General features: G+C 46.8%; 2 protein-coding genes across 9 annotated transcripts in view; both read left to right on the forward strand.

Moving 5' to 3' along the window:
- Positions 1 to 2: 2 nt before the first annotated feature.
- Positions 3 to 6744, forward strand: rnf6 (ring finger protein (C3H2C3 type) 6). 2 transcript variants are annotated; one of them, XM_055881951.1, is made up of 4 exons: positions 3 to 299; positions 1710 to 1865; positions 2459 to 2611; positions 2856 to 6744. In XM_055881951.1, exons 1-4 carry the CDS (start codon positions 236 to 238, stop codon positions 4730 to 4732), a joined length of 2250 nt encoding a protein of 749 aa, XP_055737926.1. In that variant the 5' UTR covers positions 3 to 235; the 3' UTR covers positions 4733 to 6744. The 2 variants fall into 2 exon arrangements, with proteins under 2 accessions (XP_055737926.1, XP_055737925.1); XM_055881950.1 differs by having other exon boundaries at positions 7 to 577.
- A 571-nt stretch (positions 6745 to 7315) lies between these two features.
- Positions 7316 to 21218, forward strand: part of atp8a2 (ATPase phospholipid transporting 8A2) — a 70748-nt gene continuing 56845 nt past the window's right edge. The window contains exons 1-3 of one of the 7 annotated variants that reach the window (XM_055881945.1): positions 7316 to 7563; positions 13610 to 13723; positions 20137 to 20314. In XM_055881945.1, coding sequence (XP_055737920.1) covers positions 7521 to 7563; positions 13610 to 13723; positions 20137 to 20314 — 335 coding nt within the window. In that variant the 5' untranslated portion in view covers positions 7316 to 7520. Of the gene's footprint in view, positions 7564 to 13609; positions 13724 to 16657; positions 19182 to 20136; positions 20315 to 21218 lie in introns of those variants that run through there. The other 6 variants (XM_055881943.1, XM_055881944.1, XM_055881946.1 and 3 more) reach the window with 6 other exon arrangements.

Below are 21218 nucleotides of genomic sequence, written 5' to 3' on the forward strand. Positions count from 1 at the left end.
TGAAGGGGAGACAAATTGTACTATTCAGACAAAAACATCTCGTTTTATGATCAGAACTTTGGTGCTGGCATCTCTGAAGCCAGTTCAAGTGTTTCCTCTCCACATTTCATGACAATTACGCCACTCCTTAATCATAATCTGATGTTGGATATCCAAAATTAGATAATTCTGGCGTCTAATAAAGGCATAAAGAGGAGTCAAGATATGCGCACGGACATTGAAAAACGGGGGGGAAATGTCATTGCTCTCTATTCATATATTTACCTTCAGACTGCTTGGAGAAAATGATCAACTGCGTGGTTATATAAAATACATTTGTGAAAAATAACCTGTTTCAAATTGAAAACAGTCCTCTTCACAATTAAACACATATGAATAGATTGATTGAAACACAATTATCTGTTATAATCGGCACCTTTTATTGTAGTCGTGCGGTTTCGTAAGGTAGGAACTAATCTGACACTGCTGGTCTTTGATCGGACAGTGAGAAGTGTAGCAAAGTTGGTCCCATCTTGGCTACATTGTAATCAGAGCGGAGAGGGAAGCAAACGCGTCGATATTACAGCTGCTGTGTCAGGTACAAAAATACCTCTACATTTTGTTGTCAACTCCATATTCTCGAGCTAAAAAAAAATATGTTTAGGTTGAGTATTGTATGCACTCAGTTCGTGTGTTGCTCGTTAAAATAATTGTCTTATTTGTTGGCGAAACCTTTCACCAGATAGCTAGCTGTCGACAACTAACAAATGCGTTGCGCATTCAAAATGACAGCTCGCCGCTTTGAAAGACAATGTGAAACCGGCGTATAGGTGTAAAGATTTTTATTAGTTGTATACGCTTATATAATTATTTTGCAATCGTTAGGTGACGATTCTTTGTCCTCCTCTACATAGTCAACTTGCATGGAGCCCGACTATTCTTTGTCATGTCCCTCCTCCGACGTGGCTGTGTGATCGTTCCTGCGTCGGTGATTGGTAGCTAGTAGGATGACACCGGCGTCAGTTTTGTTGGTCCTTTCTCCTGTGTCCTCCAACATAGCCTACTGTATGGTATGTTTTGTAGAAGCTGGAATATTGCTCTAAATGGCATGATTGTTGCCGTCTATACGGCCAACTCAATATTCATTGCGGTCTATTGTTGTGCCAGCGATGCTGTTGTGTGGAGGTTTCTGAATCTAAGAAGGTTAGCCTGCTAGATGTCGGAACTCAGAAGGTTCGATTTTTGTAGCCGATCAGCGACTAGTGCGGGCGGAGTAGAGCTCCAACGTCACATAAAAATAAGTTTATCAAAACGACTGATTTCAGCACCCAAAGAATAGTCCGCAATTACACAGAGCAATGTCTCAGCCGACCTCTTACTGGCTATGTCTCATCCCACAGCAGAATGGATAGTGTTGTTTTGACATGGTTTATGGCTAAAGGTGGGGCCACACAGGTTTAATAAAGTGAAGGCGTCTGATGTGGTAATGTCACAATTCTATTGATTGTTAAAAATACTGTTGACTTGAGGTTTTTCCCCAGGGAATTGGATGGTCTGTAAAGTTTTGTTCTAATCCATGTTTGTCAGTTGTATAGAATCAAAATGTGATCTCAACTTAACTGCTGCCTATGATTGAATGATGGATGTATTACTAAAGCAGTACCCAGGTAAGTACCAGCCAGGTGTCCCACATTTCTGACACCCCACCTACCGCCCTCTGTGTGCCACAGCGGATTCCATGGTGATGGACCCTCCTGGCGGGCGAGACGAGCGGCGTCGTCAGGCAGAGCGTCTTCGACGGGAGGAGGCGTACTATCACTTCATCAACGAGCTGAGCGAGGAAGAGTACCGCCTTATGAGAGACAGCAACCTGCTGGGCACACCTGGTGAGAGGAACCTAGAACACCTGACGCAGGGTTGCATAGCTCCAGTCCCCCAGGACAGCAGTGTCTGCTAGTTTTCCTCATCGTTTTTTAAATAACTGGCTAATTTGTACCAGGACAACCACGGGATAGGCAACTCCAGTCCTACAGGGTCCTGATTGGTCTCACACTTTTGCCCCTCTAGCACACCTGACTCTAATAATCAACTAATCATGATCTTCAATTTAAAATGTAATTAGTTAAATCAGCTATGTTTTCTAGAGATGGAGGAAAGCTGTGACCACTCTGGCCCCCGAGGACTGGAGTTGCCCATCCCTGCTTTATCCAATCAGTGGTGCTAATTAATGCCATGGAGAAACAATAACCATAGGACTGCAGCCCTGGAGTTGTCGTGCACCCCTGCCACAACCCAATAGACTGAAACCTGCTAATGCACCCTAATATAGGCCTACACACACTCATACATTGTGTAATAAAACTAGCACATTTTATAATGTAATGGCTTCATGTTGGCTACTAAGGGCTGAAAATGAATCTGGACAATCAAGCATATAAGTCCTCCGTCTTAACCTAACAGAGGACATGTTGTTCCCCAGGTGAGGTGACAGCGGAGGAGCTACGGCAGCGCCTGGACGGGGCAAAGGAGCGTGTGTCATCTCAGCCCCGCCCTGAACCACTCCCACAGAACACTGAGGCCGGAGAGGAGGAGGGGAGCAGCGTTGAGGGGGAGGAGAGCGAGGGAGGGGCAGGTAGGAATAATGAGCTATAGCGGTGGTAGTGGTTTTATGGGCTTATAGAGGTTATTGTGGGAAATTAATGCTAAAGGGTCTGTATAACCTAAACTGACAGATTGTTATGGGTCTCAAAAGGTTCAAGGCCTAATTGCTGCTGTATACTCACTCAGTTCAGTTTATTTATTATTGATCAAAGTACTAAAGTATTACTAGATAATTACAACTGACTCAGTTCAGTAACGAGCTGCTGTCTGTATAGCTACTGCTGAGCCGGGAGCAGAGACGTCTAACGGCGACTCACTGCTGGAGTGGCTGAACACCTTCCGACGTACAGGGAACGCCACGCGCAGTGGCCAGAGCGGCAACCAGACGTGGCGCGCGGTCAGCCGCACCAACCCCAACAGTGGAGAGTTCCGCTTCAGCCTGGAGATCAACATCAACCATGAGCAGCCAGAGCCAGGGGAGCACAGTGATGCCCCCGACCCCTCAGAGCTGTCCCCTGTCCCCCCTCCATCCACAGCCTCCTCAGCCTCCATACGCACTGCCCCCTACACCCCTGCCCGGCCCTCCCCCTATCCCTTACCTCGAGCTACCCAGGGCAGGAGGGCTCAGATCCGCCGTACACGCAGTAGTACCACCATCCCTCCTCTGACTCCCGCACCCCTCACCACACCCCTGCCCCACCCTACTGCTCTAAGCGGCACAGCAGCCCTCAACCTCCCACCACCCCCAGTCCCCATCACCCCCCCTATTCTAAATCCTTCAATAAGCCCTCCACAGCTCCAACCCCCAAGCAGAGCTTCCTCCCCAGGGGAGGAGCAGGAGGAGGGGGCTCCTACCCTGGACTTCCCCCGTGTACCTCCCCAGTCTGGCCCCCAGGTGGCGTCTGTGGGGCGTGAGCCTCGTAGCAACAGGACTCGATCTCGCGGCAGGACCCGCAGGGCTGCAGCAGGAGGTGGGACTACCTCCCGGTCATCTAGGAGACGTAGCCGCTCCCCTCTTCAGAGAAACCCCGCCCCTAACTTGGCTACCTTGCCTCCTAGTGGTGGGAATGGAAATGGTGTCTCTAATAATGGCCACACTGCTGAGCCCGGAAACAGAACTGCTTCTGTCTCCATGGAGACCGGTGAGGCCGTGTCAGAGCCGGCTGTACTAGCAGAGCCTGGCCCAGAGGCAGGTGAGCAGGGGGGAGAGGCACACACGGCTGGGTTGGTGGGTGCAGGGGGGGTGCGGCGCCACCCCACCATCATGCTGGATCTGCAGGTGCGGCGCATCCGACCGGGAGAGAACCGGGACCGGGACAGCATCGCCAGCCGAACCCGTTCCCGGGCCCGCGCCGCCGAAAACACTGTCACCTTCGAGAGTGACAGCGGGGGCTTCCGCCGCACAATCTCCCGCTCGGAGCGGGCCGGGATCCGGACCTACGTCAGCACCATCCGGATCCCTCTGAGGAGGATCAGTGAGACAGGATTGGGGGAGCCCAGCTCCACCGCCCTGCGCTCCATCCTCAGACAGATCATGACCGGCTTCGGGGAGCTCAGCTCCCTCATGGAGACGGAGGCTGACGCTGAGACCACCGAGGGCATGCCCGGTCACCAGGACCCTGTAGGACCCAATGCAAACACCAACACCGCACAGACCTACCGTAGCCACAGTAACGAGAGTGGAACTGTGGCGGGAGGCCAGGCAGCAGAGACGGAGAGAGAGGGGGGGGGCGATGAGGAGGAAGGAGGGCAGGGGAGGTTAGGTGGGAGTGGCAACGGTGGAATCCCAACCCCTGACGACGGTCGGCCGATGAGCAGGGACACAAACAACCTGGTAGAGAACGGCACGTTGCCCATCCTGCGGCTGGCCCACTTCTTCCTGCTCAACGACGAGGAGGACGAGGAGCACCCGCGTGGCCTGACCAAAGAGCAGATCGACATACTAGCCACGCGCACCTACGGCCAGGCCAGCCTGGAGGGGGAAGCGGGGCGCGCCTGCAGCGTCTGTATCAACGACTATGCCCAAGGGAACAAGCTGCGCCGCCTGCCCTGCGCCCACGAGTTCCACATCCACTGCATCGACCGCTGGCTCTCTGAGAACAACACCTGCCCCATCTGCAGGCAGTCCATCCTCCCTGCTCACCAGGACTGACCCTGCCCTGACCCCTTGAATCCCCTGACCACCACCGGCTTCACCTCGCCCCCTGCTGGCCGAACTGAGCATGCCCGAGCAGAGAGGACGGTACATGTACATAGCGCTTTAATGTTTTCATTTACCATTGCAATATTAATTGTGTTCACTCTGAAATGGTAGAACCCATAGGGGTAGGGGGGGGCTAATGCAGAGAATTAACGTGTTATTTTTTTAGACTTATTTTCAGCACCTTTGTTTTTTTAATGTATTTTCTCGTCTTGTTTCTCTTCGGCCTCTGTCACGATGCTTCTGAAGTCCACATTTACAGATAGCACTTAACTTAAAGAGCTACTATAGCTAGCCGCTGCTGATCAGTCTCGAACTCTTTCACCTGATACGCTGTGATGTCACAAATGGACTACAGCAATCAGTCAGTCGCTTCTGTAGATTTGATTTGGTTGACGATGTGTAAATATGTCACCGCCGCCGCCTGTGTTTTGGGGTTGAGAAGAGAGTCATCCTTGTTGCATTTTAAGCAGAAAACATTAAGTTAGAGCTAATATTGGAATCCTTCTATTTAAAGCTCCAACAACCCTTTTTAAAGTGTCCTCTATCATGTGTATGTGTTTGGACAAAGGCTATTGTGGTTCTATTTTACCTTTTTAATTACATTTTACTTGGCCAGTGGTCCCTAGGATGTTGTTGATGTCTGCCTACCTGTTCCAGCTCTTTAAACCTAGCCATCAAACCCCATAGATCCACAGTGGATGTCCAATAGTTCTTCAAATTAGTTGCAGCCTTTGACACTATTAGTAACACAAGTCAGAAAGAAACATCTAAAGCAAAGAAGTGTGTGAGGTAATTTAGCAGCAAGCACTTGTAGTTGGACTCGTCTGTTAGGGAGACAGGCAAATAATGCAATAACATGAAGGAGGAACGGAAGGACCGTTTTGTGTTAGATGTTTAAACTTTATAGTGCTGTTCTCTCTTGTTTACTCCTGGGCATTGATGAATAATTCATCTGTTGGGAGATGGAGAGTATCTGCTCTGTAGTATGCTCTCCCTCTATCCCCAGACTCCTAAACTCCTCAATCATCATCCCCCACTCCTCTAACGCACACGTGTCAAACTCATTCCACGGAGGGCAGAGTGTCTTGGTTCTCTCCACCCTTGTACTTGATTGATGAATTACGGTCATTAATTGGTAAGGAACTCCCCTCACCCTTGTTGTCTAGGTCTGTCTAATTGAAAGGACAACCAAAAACCTGCAGACACTCGGACCTCCGTGGAGTGAGTTTAACACCCCTGCTCTAATGTCTATGTTTAAAGCCCCTGCTTTGGGAGAACCTGCCTGTCATGGCCTGATTTCTATCACCTAAGTAGTTTCATGTTCACAAACCTGAAAGGAATGACTAGGTGAAAGCAAAATGGTGAAGCCTCCACTCAATCCATTTTCTACATCTATCCAATCCTTTCGGATCAGTGTCTTCCTCCATTAGCCTGGCTTAGATCTCAATTGGCTTTCCCTGCAGGCAGTATCACCCTGTTACCACCAGGGGCAGTGTTCACAACTACAGTATGACTTGGTGAGGACTGGAGACCAGTGGTATTGGTGTCCATGCAGGGCAGGGGTTTTCTCTCATTTTCATACTAACTTTGTTCCAAGCAGACTCATTAGACAGGGATGTGATACAGGAAACAATGCTCTTTCTGTACTGAAGTGTGTGTGTTAGCGCTGAAGGAAGTGATAACAGAATGTCTAATATGGTTCTGGAGAAGCATCAGTCAGTCGCCTGAATGTCCATCTATCTAAGAAAGAGTGAGAGGGTCCGTGGCCACCGAAATTCAGAAATGAATATTTATTCTGTTCCTATTTAATGAGAAACAAACTTTGAAATATTGAATGTGTTATGAGATTAAAAAAACAGTTAAGATTAATATGTATTCTGTTACTATGTAATATAAATAAACACAAGGGTTTTCTTCTGCTCCTTAACAAGGGAATTAAATACAGCTTTGTTATGCCTGGAGTTAATTTGTGAGCTCTTTATTTGCTTCCCACTGGGGACTTTGTGTTCCTCCCACAGGACCACTGTCTTTTCCCATATCTCCAATGACATTCTCTCCCTGTGGTGTGAACAACTGTACCTCCTATCATATCATGACAAGTCTTGGTTTTTACTTTAATTTTAGATGGCTCTCTCGCTCCATAGGCTAGAAGTAACTCAGGCCTAGGCCTATGGAATTAGATTAACGTCAAACTAAGTAGGACAGTGAGGTTATGATCAAAGATGCACATGTGAAATGGTCATAGTACAGAAGTGCTAATAGCCATATTCCCTAGTAGTTATCTATTTAGCCTACCTCTGCAGTGTTGGCCTTTCTGCGCCTATGGCCCGACCAGGCTTACTGAATGAGTTAGGCTATTTTTATGCTTGACGTGATATTAGACTTAACTTAGGGCACACACTCAGCTACATGAATGTCCAATTGAAGCAAAGTGAATCAGGATGAAGGAACGAGATTCACTCGAGTATCCTACTTATGCAACGGATCAGGCTTTTTGTGATCTTGGCTGAGGACGCGCGCACGCACGCACAAACACGTCTCACCCCTATGCGCGCTCTCGTCGCTGCTGAGCCGACCCATCGCCGTCCCTCGTCCAACGACCGAACATGATTCACCTCCCAGCGAACGCAGCCTTGTCCCGGGCCCGCATTTCCCCGCTTTGTACGTGAGCCACGGGCATGCCAGCGCCCCGGCCGCCCTCTTCCAGGCTAATACAGACCCCCCGCTCAAGATCAGGATGTACTTCAACCGGCGATCGAAGAAGATCCACAGCGAGGGTGGTAAGCATGACAAGAGGGGCGGAGGCATGTAGCCTATAGTACAGTAGCTTACAGTACATACTAGTACAGCTCCATTGGTAGCTATAGGGATCGAACTGGCAGTGTGGACTTGGTTCTAATGTCACAATCGGTCCTATTCTATAGGCCTATGCGTGTTATATTAGTGGGGCTATAGGATTGGGATAGCCTTGTTGAGCCCAGGACTGCGGCACGGGTGGCGGTGCAGCTGCTTATTACGCCTGTCATATACAGTCAGTACAAACAACAGGGCTATTCTTCTATTGGCACAGACAGACTCGGGATGGGGTCGCTGCGCTTCAACTGAACCAATTTCCAATGCTTTGTATGATGTATTAATGATGCTGCAGATATGACAGTAAAGACAGGTAAATGGAGATTATTGCAGGTGAGCGGAACCGAGTTGTCATGGCCTCACTATAAACAGAGTTCGCACCCATCCTTTGCGCGTAATAGTCTATGTAGGCTAGCCTAGACATAAATTCCAATGGATTTTTCCAAGGAATTTCTTTCTTTTCTCTGGGAGAAGGGTAAATGGTACAGGGTGCATACTGTCAGGATAGGACTTTTTTTATTTTTTATTCTGAGCACGTAAATTAGTTCGGCGGCACGGTGGGAGAGCTTAACACCTTCAATGACTTAAAGGGCACGTGACTATTTAATTGATCTTATTCTAAGCCCCTCGCGGGAAGGCCATCATTTATTAAAGTCACGCGGAGCCCAGACAGGCGGACACCAAATATGTGCTTTCTAGGCCTATATAGTTGTGCAGCATAATGTTGTTTTTTTTGGAGGGGAAGGGGGGGGCTATTCAATGCACCTTTGTCCCCGAAAAAAAAGTAATGCGTCACAGATGCGCCTTTGCATTTACAGGGACAGCCGAACACATCGTTGCACTGCACCCTCCACACAGCTCATAGTGATTTGTCCACGGACTCGTATGCACACACAGCAAGTCCTAGCATGATTATTTGCATTTTTGGCTGCGTCAGGGAGTGAGTGCTGTGGGCTAAAAATAGGTTTTTGGCCAAACTGCAAGGATTAAAGGGGAGGAGGTCAGTGTTTTGGGAGATAGCTGGCACCGCCGCAGGGGCAGGTTTGACAGCGATGCCGCTGGAGATGAGAGAACAGTTTGTTTGCTGTTGCGTCTATAGGGGCTTTGGAGGGATTGTGTGGCTGAATGTCCATGAATGCTGGCACAAGTACATTGTGGGGCTGCTGTGTGTTTGTGTGTGACTGTGCTTTGCCTCCAGCAGGTTCCAGAAATAGAAAGCAGCTAGGGCATATTGTCAGGATAGAGAGAGAGATTCGCCAACTGGGTCAGGTCAGTCTGTCTCCAGGCTAGGGATCCCCATCAGAGTGAGAGAGAGAACAGCATCAATATGGTTTCCATACATGGACATCACTACTTCAACCCCAAATCTTTAGTTAGTTCAGAAAATGGCTATTACTCTGGGTTAATTAGTACCGTCAGGAGTCAAGACAGAAAGACACATCAAAGAACAACCCTTTGTAGACCTATTCTCTCAACAGACCCCACCACACACACACACCTTAGTCCCTTATTAGACTCTCCTTTGCCCTCTTGAAGGTGTTTCCGTGTCCCACGTGGCCAGTCACTGTGTTCTTTTGCACCTTCTCAGCTCTTCTTGGTTAACTTCAATCTTCCCCACAATCCTTCTGACCTGGACTTTAGCCATAATCACCCAGGCTCTTACAGCCTGGTGGCCTCACTGGCCTGATCTGTCAAACACACTGATGACTGACAGATGTGTTTTAAACACATGTGTATCACAGGAGGTTGGTGGCACCTTAATTGGGGAGGACTGGCTGTGGTAGTGGCTGGAGCAGAGTGATTGGAATAGTATCAAATACACTATATTTATACAAAAGTATGTGGACACCCCTTCAAGTTAGTGTATTCAGCTATTTCAGCCAAACCCGTTGCTGAAAAGTGTATACAATCGAGCACACAGCCATGCAATATCCATAGACAAACATTGTCAGTAGAATGGCCTTACTGAAGAGCTCAGTGACTTCCAGCGTGGCGGCGTCATAGTATGCCACCTTTCCAACAAGTCAGTTTGGCAAATTTCTGCCCTGCTAGAGCTGACCCGGTCAACTGTAAGTGCTGCTATTGTGAAATGGAAACGTCTAGGAGCAACAACTGCTCAACCGCGAAGTGGTAGGCCACGTAAGCTCATAGAATGGGACCGCCGAGTAATGAAGCACATAAAAATCGTTTGTCCTCAGTTGCAACGCTCACTACCGAGTTCCAAACTGCCTCTGGAAGCAACGTCAGCACAAGAACTGTTCATCTGGGAGCTTCATGAAATGGGTTTCCATGGCCGAGCAGCCGCACACAAGCCTAAGATCACCATGCGCAATGCCGAGCGTTGGCTGGAGTGGTGTAAAGCTCACCGCCATTGGTCTCTGGAGCAGTGGAAACGTATTCTCTGGAGTGATGAATCACACTTAACCATCTTGCAGTCTGACAGACGAATCTAGATTTGGCACATGCCAGGAGAACGCTACCTGCCCCAATGCGTAGTGCCAACTGTAAAGTTTGGTGAAGGAGGAATAATGGTCTGGGGTTGTTTTTCATGGTTCGGGCTTGGCTCCTTATTTCCAGTGAAGGGGAATCTTAACGCTACAGCATACAATGACATTCTAGACGATTCTGTGCTTCCAACTTTGTGGCAACAGTTTAGGGAACGCCCTTTCCTGTTTCAGCATGACAATGCCCCGTGCACAAAGCGAGGGCATACATAAATGGTTTGTCGAGGTCGGTGTGGAAGAACTTGACTGGCCTGCAAAAAGCCCTGACCTCAATCCCATTGAAGACCTTTGGGATGAATTGGAACGCCGACTGAGAGCCAGGCTTAATCGGCGAACATCAGTGCCCGTCCTCACTAATGCGCTTTTGCCTGAATGGAAGCAAGTCCCTGCAGCAATGTTCCAACATCTAGTGGGAAGCCTTCTCAGGAGAGTGGAGGCTGTTATAGCAGCAAAGGGGAGACCAAGGCAATGTTAATGCCCATGATTTTGGAATGAGATGTTCGACAAGCACGTAGCTTGCATGTAGTGTACATCAAACACATGGTTTCTATGTGTTTAATGCCATTCCATTTACTCCGTTCCAGCCATTATTATGAGCTGTCCTCCCCTCAGCAACCTCCACTGATGCACACACACACACACACACACACACACACACACACACACACACACACACACAGGATGTGAGGGAAAGGGATGAAGAAAGAGAAAGAGAATCTCAAGTGTGTGCATGAAGTTCCAAAGTACAAAAGTCCCAAAGGACACATAGATAAGGTGTGTTCTGACAGGAGAGAGTGACCTATCCTACATGTGACACATAGATAAGGTGTGTTCTGACAGGAGAGTGACCTATCCTACACGTGACACATAGATAAGGTGTGTTCTGACAGGAGAGAGTGACCTATCCTACACGTGACACATAGATAAGGTGTGTTCTGACAGGAGAGTGACCTATCCTACATGTGACACATAGATAAGGTGTGTTCTGACAGGAGAGAGTGACCTATCCTACATGTGACACATAGATAAGGTGTGTTCTGACAGGAGAGTGACCTATCTTATATGTGACACATAGATAAGGTGTGTTCTGACAGGAGAGAGTGACCTATCCTACGTGACACATAGATAAGGTGTGTTCTGACAGGAGAGAGTGACCTATCCTACATTTGACATATAGATAAGGTGTGTTCTGACAGGAGAGAGTGACCTATCCTACATGTGACACATAGATAAGGTGTGTTCTGACAGGAGAGTGACCTATCCTACATGTGACACATAGATAAGGTGTGTTCTGACAGGAGAGAGTGACCTATCCTACATGTGACACATAGATAAGGTGTGTTCTGACAGGAGAGTGACCTATCCTACATGTGACACATAGATAAGGTGTGTTCTGACAGGAGAGTGACCTATCCTACATGTGACACATAGATAAGGTGTGTTCTGACAGGAGAGAGTGACCTATCCTACACGTGACACATAGATAAGGTGTGTTCTGACAGGAGAGTGACCTATCCTACATGTGACACATAGATAAGGTGTGTTCTGACAGGAGAGAGTGACCTATCCTACATGTGACACATAGATAAGGTGTGTTCTGACAGGAGAGAGTGACCTATCCTACACGTGACACATAGATAAGGTGTGTTCTGACAGGAGAGTGGCCTATCCTCCACGTGACACATAGATAAGGTATGTTCTGACAGGAGAGAGTGACCTATCCTACATGTGACACATAGATAAGGTGTGTTCTGACAGGAGAGTGACCTATCCTACATGTGACACATAGATAAGGTGTGTTCTGACAGGAGAGTGACCTATTCTACATGTGACACATAGATAAGGTGTGTTCTGACAGGAGAGAGTGACCTATCCTACACGTGACACATAGATAAGGTGTGTTCTGACAGGAGAGTGACCTATCCTACATGTGACACATAGATAAGGTGTGTTCTGACAGGAGAGTGTGACCTATCCTACATGTGACATATAGATAAGGTGTGTTCTGACAGGAGAGAGTGACCTATCCTACATGTGACACATAGATAAGGTGTGTTCTGACAGGAGAGTGACCTATCCTACACGTGACACATAGATAAGGTGTGTTCTGACAGGAGAGTGACCTATCCTACATGTGACACATAGATAAGGTGTGTTCTGACAGGAGAGAGTGACCTATCCTACATGTGACATATAGATAAGGTGTGTTCTGACAGGAGAGAGTGACCTATCCTACATGACACATAGATAAGGTGTGTTCTGACAGGAGAGAGTGACCTATCCTACATGTGCAGAGAGTCCACACTATTACCTGCTCATGCATTCAACGCCAAATCTTTACTATAGATGGACATATGCTAATCCAAGTATGAAATCCAGGTATGTATTCTGACCAAGTGTGTATTCTGACCAAGTGTGTATTCTGACCAAGTGTGTATTCTGCAGGTGAAGTGCTGTCAGGTATTGTAGAGGTGTATAGCTGGATGACTCTCTCTGATCTCAGTACTACAGTGTTTACAGGTTCTCTATTCTGTTAACTGAAGGCTTCAATTGCAAACCAAACAGTGACATGTAAGGGAAATGTTGACAGTTCTTCACTGAGTATTGGGTGACATTACTATTCTGTGTGTGTGTGTACAGTCCCCAAATAAGTGTGGTTTGTTTACTAGGTATAAGGATATAATGAGATAAATCAGGTTTATTGTCTGTGTGTCTGAGGCGGGTCTGTTGGAGACAAATAATTCCTGGTTGTCATGGCTGCTAGGTTGTTAAGGATAATCTAGAGGCGAAAGAAACGCACACCTATTTAGGTGAGGTGCTGGCTAGCGGAGTGGAACACTTAAAAATAAGGATAGCCGCACACTCTAGGAGCTCAGACGAAGACAGCTTGTCTGTCGAAACGTTGGACATAAATATTTTTGCATCTGAGCTCCTAGAGTGTGCGGCTCTCCTTTATTTTTTTTAGGTTGTTAAGGATACCATTTGGGGAATAAATGGTCTCTATGGACAGACGTGTGGCTGGTACGGTGAGTATTGTGAGCTGCAGAAAAACTTCAGAAGGCAATGAGACCAGTTGACCACAAAGGAGCAGTGTTGTACAACCGTCATAGGACTCAAGACAATGTCAACCATTTTCCAACAGCATTGACATACTTTGTACGCGTACTTTCATACATGCACACACACACAAACTCAATTTCAATTGCCTCTTTCAGACTCACACCTGAACTCACCACTCACATATACACATCATTGACTTACTCACGTGTGTGTGTGTTGTTGTGTGCGCCCGGATCCGGCCCACAGTGGCGTTACTGACTGACCCTCTGTCTTGTGTGTTGTTCTCTCCCGTCCCGCGGCTGGTGGCCTGCTCCCTGATCTCTGTCTCTCCCGTCCCGCGGCTGGTGGCCTGCTCCCTGATCTCTGTCTCTCCCGTCCCGCGGCTGGTGGCCCGATCTCTCTCCCCCAGAGCAGTTAGTGTTGACTCTCATTAGGCAGGAGAAGTCTCCTGACCACCTGGACCCAGAGCTGGGCGTCGGCGTGGCCGCCATGCGCTCCCGACTCGCTAACAGGTTTGAAAAAAGTGAGTTGGAGTCTTGTCTTACACAGGCTGGCCTGGCTGGCGCTCCCCACATCTTGGAGTTCACTAGTGCATGCACTGGAATAGTAGCCTATAATGACTAGAGCAGCGGTTGGGGACAATTCTATTTAATGAGTGAATTTCAATTGAGAATTGACCCCAACCCTGGACCAGAGCACAGTGGTAATCACTAACCCTGATACCAGAGGAACACTACTCTCTAGGACCAGGGCTGGTGACTGCTGGACTCGGCTGGTCTGCCTGTCTGCACAGTCACTGCATGTGCTTGTAGTAAATACACTTGATTAGCATTCACACCAGTGGAGGCTGCTGAGGGGAGAACAGCTCATAAATAATGTCCAGAGTGGAGCGAATGGAATGGCATCAAATACCTGGAAACCATGTGTTTGATGTATTTGATGCCATTCCACTGACTCCGCTCCAGTCACTACCACGAATCCATACTGTATTGATCACCATGTATTCACTTCACATGATCTAGTACACATTGACAAACACACTCATTTACTATACATACAGACACCCAGAACCACATGGTATGCTTGCATACATGTAAATAAAGCACACGTACCCATGTCCCATGCATATGCACATGGCATCCTTTAAGCATGCACATAGATGCATGCATGTGTTTGGGTGCAGTCTGGGTGTTGACTGTTGAGTTAGATTGGGGAAGAGTGAGTGAGAGGGTGAGCAAGGGAGTAGTTAACTGCATGTTGGGGGACGTTGCATGTCTAAATACAAAATGTGTCACTGCTGTAATTGTGTGTGTGTGTGTGAGTGAGTGAACAGTACAGTACAGTATAGTATATGGGATTAAGTATACATGTATATTGCGCGTGTACAGTCTCTGGTCTCACCTGTTGGATTATCAGTGTATGGATTAGCAGGTAGGGGAAGTTGCAAAGCAGACAGAGAGAGGATTACTACCCCAGCCTGTACTGCAGGAAAGAGGCGCTCCACCTTCTCACCATTCACTCCGTCGCCGTAGTAATTGGACACACTGGCTGTCCTAGCAACCAGCAGACCTGCAGGTCAACCTTAACCAGGAAGTAGACGACTTGACTAGAGGTCACCTTGGGGACAGGAACAGCCATGGCACCTCATAGAGGTCAGGCAGTCAGATGACGCTCCTCCGTAGGTAACGCTATCCTGACCTCACAATGGGAGGAAGTGGGGTGAACTGGGGGAACCTCCGATTCACCAAGAATCCTTCAGAGGGTGGGATCTTCAACTGAGCTGTCGAGTTTGTAGTTTGCATGGACTATGTTTTAAGTCATATGACTGACTTTGTATGCCTTTGACTGTACAACAGTTCCCTCTGTTGTATGGATTCTTTTTCCTCTTTTGGTTTGTGGCTTTGACTGAGTGTCTCTATCTGACTGTCACATTAAATCGGTGGACATTACAATAGCGATGTTGAAAACTGTTTAAAACACAAAGCTGACGGTCGGGCTAAAAGCTGGTGTATAATAAGCGCTGAGGGAGCTGCAGTGATAGTGTCTGACATCTGAGTTGTTTTCTGAGTGGTGGCATGGCTGCGCCACAGAGGCACAATGTCTGCTGAAATAAGGCACCAGTCATACAGGAAAGAGAGAGGATGAATTATGCAGCCTCCCTCTATCCATTATTCAGAATAGCGCCTTGCTTTATAGCCATGAAAAGCTGGCACGGGACCAGGTAACACGGGTCAGGTAAAAGGTAACACGGGCCACGCACAATCCGTGGGGCGACGCACAATTGGCATAGCGTCGTCCGGGTTAGGGGTTAGGGAGGGATTGGCCGGTAGGGATATCCTTGTCTCAGTATGTAAAAAAAAAAAAAGAAAATGTAATAAAATGTATGCACTCTACTGTAAGTCGCTCTGGATAAGAGCGTCTGCTAAATGACTAAAATGTAAATGTAAATGCCAGGTAGTGACCTTAAGGGTTGAGGGGTCAACCCAGAGCCAAACTACGGGACTGAGCTAGTACAGTAAAGATGGGCCAAGCTGTGTCGGATTGAGCTATTGATGCGTTTTGAGAGGGGGGTGATAAAACAGGACTCTACCAGGTATATTTATTTTTGATTGCATGTGTGGTTATATCAAGATGAGAGTAGTTTTACCGGCCTTTTACAAGGTCATTCATATTTTGCTGAACACGCACAAACGTGCACTACATTGCACCCGACACTCAAAATATTTGCACACAGGCTACCCACCATTCTGTATTAACCAATGAAGAATCAGTTTGGTATGACACTCGAGGGAGAAGCTTTAGGGCCTCCCGTTTTAAAGTTTATAGAAGGGTGTGATAGCTTGTTGATTTTTGAGAATGTCTCCACATGCTGAAGTATGCTGTACTGACGAAGAGCTGCTAAATAATGTCTTGCCGTCCTCAACAAGTTCTGTTTGAGTATTCTTTGAGTCCGTCAACTCTTCAGTAATGAGTTATGGTGGTGACGGTGCTTCTGGTTCTGATCCATCAGGGAGGAGGAACACAGAGCATTGATCTGCTCATGGACATATCAGAGATGTAGCAGGCTGCTGAGATTGTCAATATTGATCTGCTAGGAATAAAGTGTAGAGTAAAGAGGAGAGAGAGAGTGAGAGTAGGAAGAGAGAGGTAGGTAGAGTAGGAAGAGAGAGGTAGGTAGAGTAGGAAGAGATATGGATGAGTGGAGGTATACCGTAAGGACGGAGAGAGGTAGAGTGGGGAAATGGAGGAAACACAAAAAACACTAAACAAACACAAAAATGCTGGGTTGTTAGGATGACCCAACTGCTGGGTTGTTAGGATGACCCAACTGCTGGGTTGTTAGGATGACCCAACTGCTGGGTTGTTAGGATGACCCAACTGCTGGGTTGTTAGGATGACCCAACTGCTGGGTTGTTAGGATGACCCAACTGCTGGGTTGTTAGGATGACCCAACTGCTGGGTTGTTAGGATGACCCAACTGCTGGGTTGTTAGGATGACCCAACTGCTGGGTTGTTAGGATGACCCAACTGCTAGGTTGTTAGGATGACCCAACTGCTGGGTTGCAGGCATTGGGTCACTTATTTGGCTTGTTTTCTGTAGACCTTTCATGCAGTCAAATTACCTAGTGGCCTCATGGGTGGAATGTTATGAATATTTTTCATAATTTCATAATTAATGGCAATTAACAGTTTTGTTATATTTCAGTCTTCTGTGATGTGTGTAAGTGTAATATTGGGATGCAAACTCAAAATGTAATACATTTCAACTATATCTGACATGTTACAGGTGTCTTCTTTTTTTTAAGCCCATAACCATGTGTGTGAGGTGTATACTTTTGTTTCAAAGTATATCTGTTTAAGACTATCAAGAACCACTGTGACCCTGATTTGCCCATTGCAGTAAAAGGTTAGAAATAGCAGGGTTGGGTTGATGATGCTGGGTTATAGGGATATGACCTAGCGGGTCAGATCAGAAGACTGGGTGTGCTGCTTATTAGGGGTGTGGCTTTCAGATAGTTATTTTTGGCCACCTGCAAGAGTAAATTGAAATCCCGTTCATCTGTTTTGCTGTATTGTTATCACATTGGAGTCAGGGTGTTTGCAGGGTTTGGTTCCAGACCAGCTCTAAAACACCTGATTCAACTTATCCTAGGGGATGTGTGAATCTCACTCCTCAGCCATGTGTCCCCACTTGCCCTGCCGAATAGCTAGCTTTTCGGAGGCGCTGACTGGTAAGACTTTGAGAAGGCGATCACGTGTGCTAGCAAGGCAGAGGTCCTAAGTTTGAGCCTCGCTGTGAGCCGTATCAGGAGGAAGCGGTTCTCGCTAAGCAAGCAGCGTGATGTCCATTACACCCGTACACACTGTGGCACCTGTATGTAGTTCTTATGTTCCTTCCTTCATGCCAGATGCTTACCTGATATGCCTGGCAAGACCTTGCGGTGATCTCCCCTCCTAAACATGTGTCACTGTCCCCATTCGAGTGGAAAACAGGAGGTGCCTGAATATTGATGCTATCAGGGGCTCTAATGACCTGGGCTTTTGACTGGGTCATTTCATCCAAGTCACTTCACAGTAGAGCCCTGCACGGGCATGAATTTTAAGCTCTAGCACTACCCATGCTGCAACATTCAGGCCCTACCCTACCCAGGGACGACTGCTTCTGACAAATTTAAGGCCCTGCCCGAAACCTGAAATTAGAAATAACTTCCTCCGATAGTAAATCCATTAGCTGCTCCTCTCTGTCCCTGCGCTCTGTTCATGGTAGCTCTGAGTCTGTGAGTATCCATAGCAACGGCTCCATTTGGGCTGCTCTGCTCAATGAAGAGACATGAGAGAGAACTTAGCTATACTTTTCGTCACTCTAAACTGAAACAAAACTCAAGGAACATTATTATTTTCTGTGAAATAATCTCTCCTGTTTTATATTTGATGAGGTTGAAGCACTTCTGACACCACGTTATGATCTTAGTCAGATATGACTGTACTGTGCATCAGAGCATGAGCAAATGACTCAGCTTCAAAATGTCAGTGATCAATTTAGTGATACCTGAGCCCTGCCGTACCCTAGTTACCCTGCCTTAACTCAATGTATAATATCTGGGCCCATCGGGCTGGGGTCAGGTAGCAGACGTCTACTTCACAGGCTATACAGAAATAACTTAGTAATGTTATTAGGTTGAAATATACAGTTATAGAACTTGGGCTGGGGCTCTCTCCATGTTGGCTGTGACCCATTGATTGGCCTCTCTGGGGAAATGATCACCCTATTCTAACATTCAATATAGTGGAAACCGGCGCTTATTATTTGTCTGAATTATTGATGGATTAATGGCTGTTTTTATTTCCAGACCCAGACAGCGATCCAGACAGGGCCCATTCTTGTAAGAATTGATTGCCAATTGTATTGCTGGTGAGGTTTGGAGTAGCACCTGAAGTTAGTTAGAAATTGAGCTGCACCAGGGCCAATATTGCAGCTTGTTCCTGACTTCATATAGCCTGCCCTGAATAGTGAATGTAGACTGAACCTCATAAGCCCCCAGAAAACGGTCTGGGAAACTGAGGATAGTGATCTCATGATGAATGACTCGTCCCCTTTCAAGTGTAATTTAAACTGGTAAACCGAGCCTGCAATGTCAGACCACAGACACAATACCAGTCTCGGGGGCTACTGTCCCTTTAAATACGAGCCCTCAGCCCGCCCTCGGATGGGAACACCGTAGTCAAGGCTCCACGAGAGATTGGGGCCGTTGTCTGGTGTCGAAGCATCATCTAATGCACCTTGCAGAGAGACAATTGTTCAAAGCCTTCTCTAGACCGCCAGAGAAGCGCTGATGAAACGGAGGCGGCGAAGGTCTGTGTCCTTGCTTGGGCTATTCTCACAAGCAGTCGGGAGCTTCCCGGACAGCGAGGCCAAGGGAGAGGAGACGAGTGACGGGCGTGCTCCATCTGTCCTCACCGGGGCTTGTTGTGCCAGCTGGGTAAAATATTCCGTCACGTCCAAACCTGATTGTCTCTATCTCCCCCCTCCATTATTTAGCGCAGCCCGATGACAGAAAATGTTCCTCCGACGCTCAGTGGGTATGCAAGTCGTGCTGATCGCAGCTTGGCCTTGATTTTATACGAGAAAACTACAAAGGAGGGGGGACTCCGTAGGCAGTGCAAACGCGAAGCGAATTATGCAGCGTCGGTTCGGGTTCTTCGCTTGGGTGATAATGCTGTTGCATTATGCGCACATAGGGCGATGTAACAAGTCCCGCTGTTTGATAAACAAATACACAATGTTTCCGCGCGGATGAAAGGAGTCAAACTCACTGTGTTTGTTTGACCATTGTGCATCCCTCATCACATTCTATACAAGGGGACCCGTGGGCGTCGAGCGGCTTGTGTGTGTATTGGTGATGGAGCTATAGCATGGCAATTCCATGGTAACAGAGTGATGCTGAGACTCGCTTTAAAATGTATGTCAAACAAAATCCAATTACGGCAAAGTTAAGCAAACCAAACAACTAATGCACAAGCACAAATTAACAATTTCCAGCGAAAATGTTACAAAACACAGTTTACTTGAAGACGGCACAAACAGTAGAAATAGGCATTTTGTTATAAAACTACACTGTTCTTCAAGTAAATGTGTTTTTGTTAAAAGTTCAGTGACTTGGTTAAAGTAACTTAGAAATAATTATTTTTAGTTTGACATTTTAAAGTTTAAAAAAATCTGAGTCTCAGCATCACTCTTTTGGAATTGCCCAGCACCGAGCGAGGCAGCGCACTGAAAGAAGAGGGCTGTTTAGAATGGGGAGGTGGGTACGTCATTGACATCGACCGCCAGCTTACACCCGCATACAATAGCCCTACCTGTTTCTGCCCTCCACTTTTGAACTGTAAACCACGTCTCTTATGTCTCTCCCTGTCTCCCACACACACTTACCCTAGCCTCGCCTCTCTCCCATCAATCGAACGGTGCAGGAACCTCTTGTTCATCCGCCGGCTACCGCAAGGCAGATGATGAGATGTCCGGGACTACTTCGCAGGCAGATCCCATAGATGCTACGGCACGGACGATTCTGCTAAACCAACCTCAGAACACCAAGTTCTGTGACAACCATGTCAGGTAAGATTTCACCTGGCTACAGCATCATTATCATCAAGTTACTGAATACAGACTTTAATTGCCTTTCCAGACAAGTTGTGATATTATAATTGACTACAATAGTTTGTTAATAGTTTTAGGGATTTATTTTCACAGTTTTTTTTGTGAAATAGGTTTTGTAATAGGCTATATGAGTTAATGGTCCAGTTATGGAATAGTAAAGGAGGGTTGTAAATGATCATTAATTATGCGTTGGAGGGCGGCATCAAAGGGTTGTTTTTAAGTTCAGTGCATCTGAGGAAAGTGCTTAACATTTCCATTTACTGTTCTTAATCAATAATACCTCATGCATTTTAAAACAGGCACTGAAAGTAAAGTAACTACAGTGAGTTTGTAGATGTTAATAGAAGCTCCTCCGGTACTAATGGTAGGCTACATTAACAATGTATGAATAGAATAGTTATCCTTGAATTGTCTCTAAATCTAATAAGACATTCTGTAGTGTGGTCCAGGTCTGGTCACTGATCAGGTTACTATGTGCTGTCCTGATCAGATGAAACAAACAACCTTCTCACATTACATTTTAAAATGCCAAGCCCAGAGTTTTCACTAATTCAATACAATTTTATTGGCCTACTCTTAATTTGGGAGGTGTTGGTAAGCAGGGGACCCAGCCCTGCTTGTTAACAGTGCCAATCTCTAAAGCAATAACATTCACAACCAGTTAGTGAATGTTCTGGTGTGTGTCCATCTCTTGTGGGCAGAGATGGGCAGCATGTATTTGAAATTAGTATTTTAATTACTTCTGAGTATTTTGTCATTTGAATTACACTTGGCTGAACTACACTCCAATGTATTTTTAAAAAATACTGTAATTTGTATTTTCCAAATACAATGTCTTTTCGATACATTTTCTATATATTTG

This window comes from Salvelinus fontinalis, chromosome 25 (genome assembly GCF_029448725.1).
Source record: "Salvelinus fontinalis isolate EN_2023a chromosome 25, ASM2944872v1, whole genome shotgun sequence".
NCBI lineage: Eukaryota > Metazoa > Chordata > Actinopteri > Salmoniformes > Salmonidae > Salvelinus > Salvelinus fontinalis.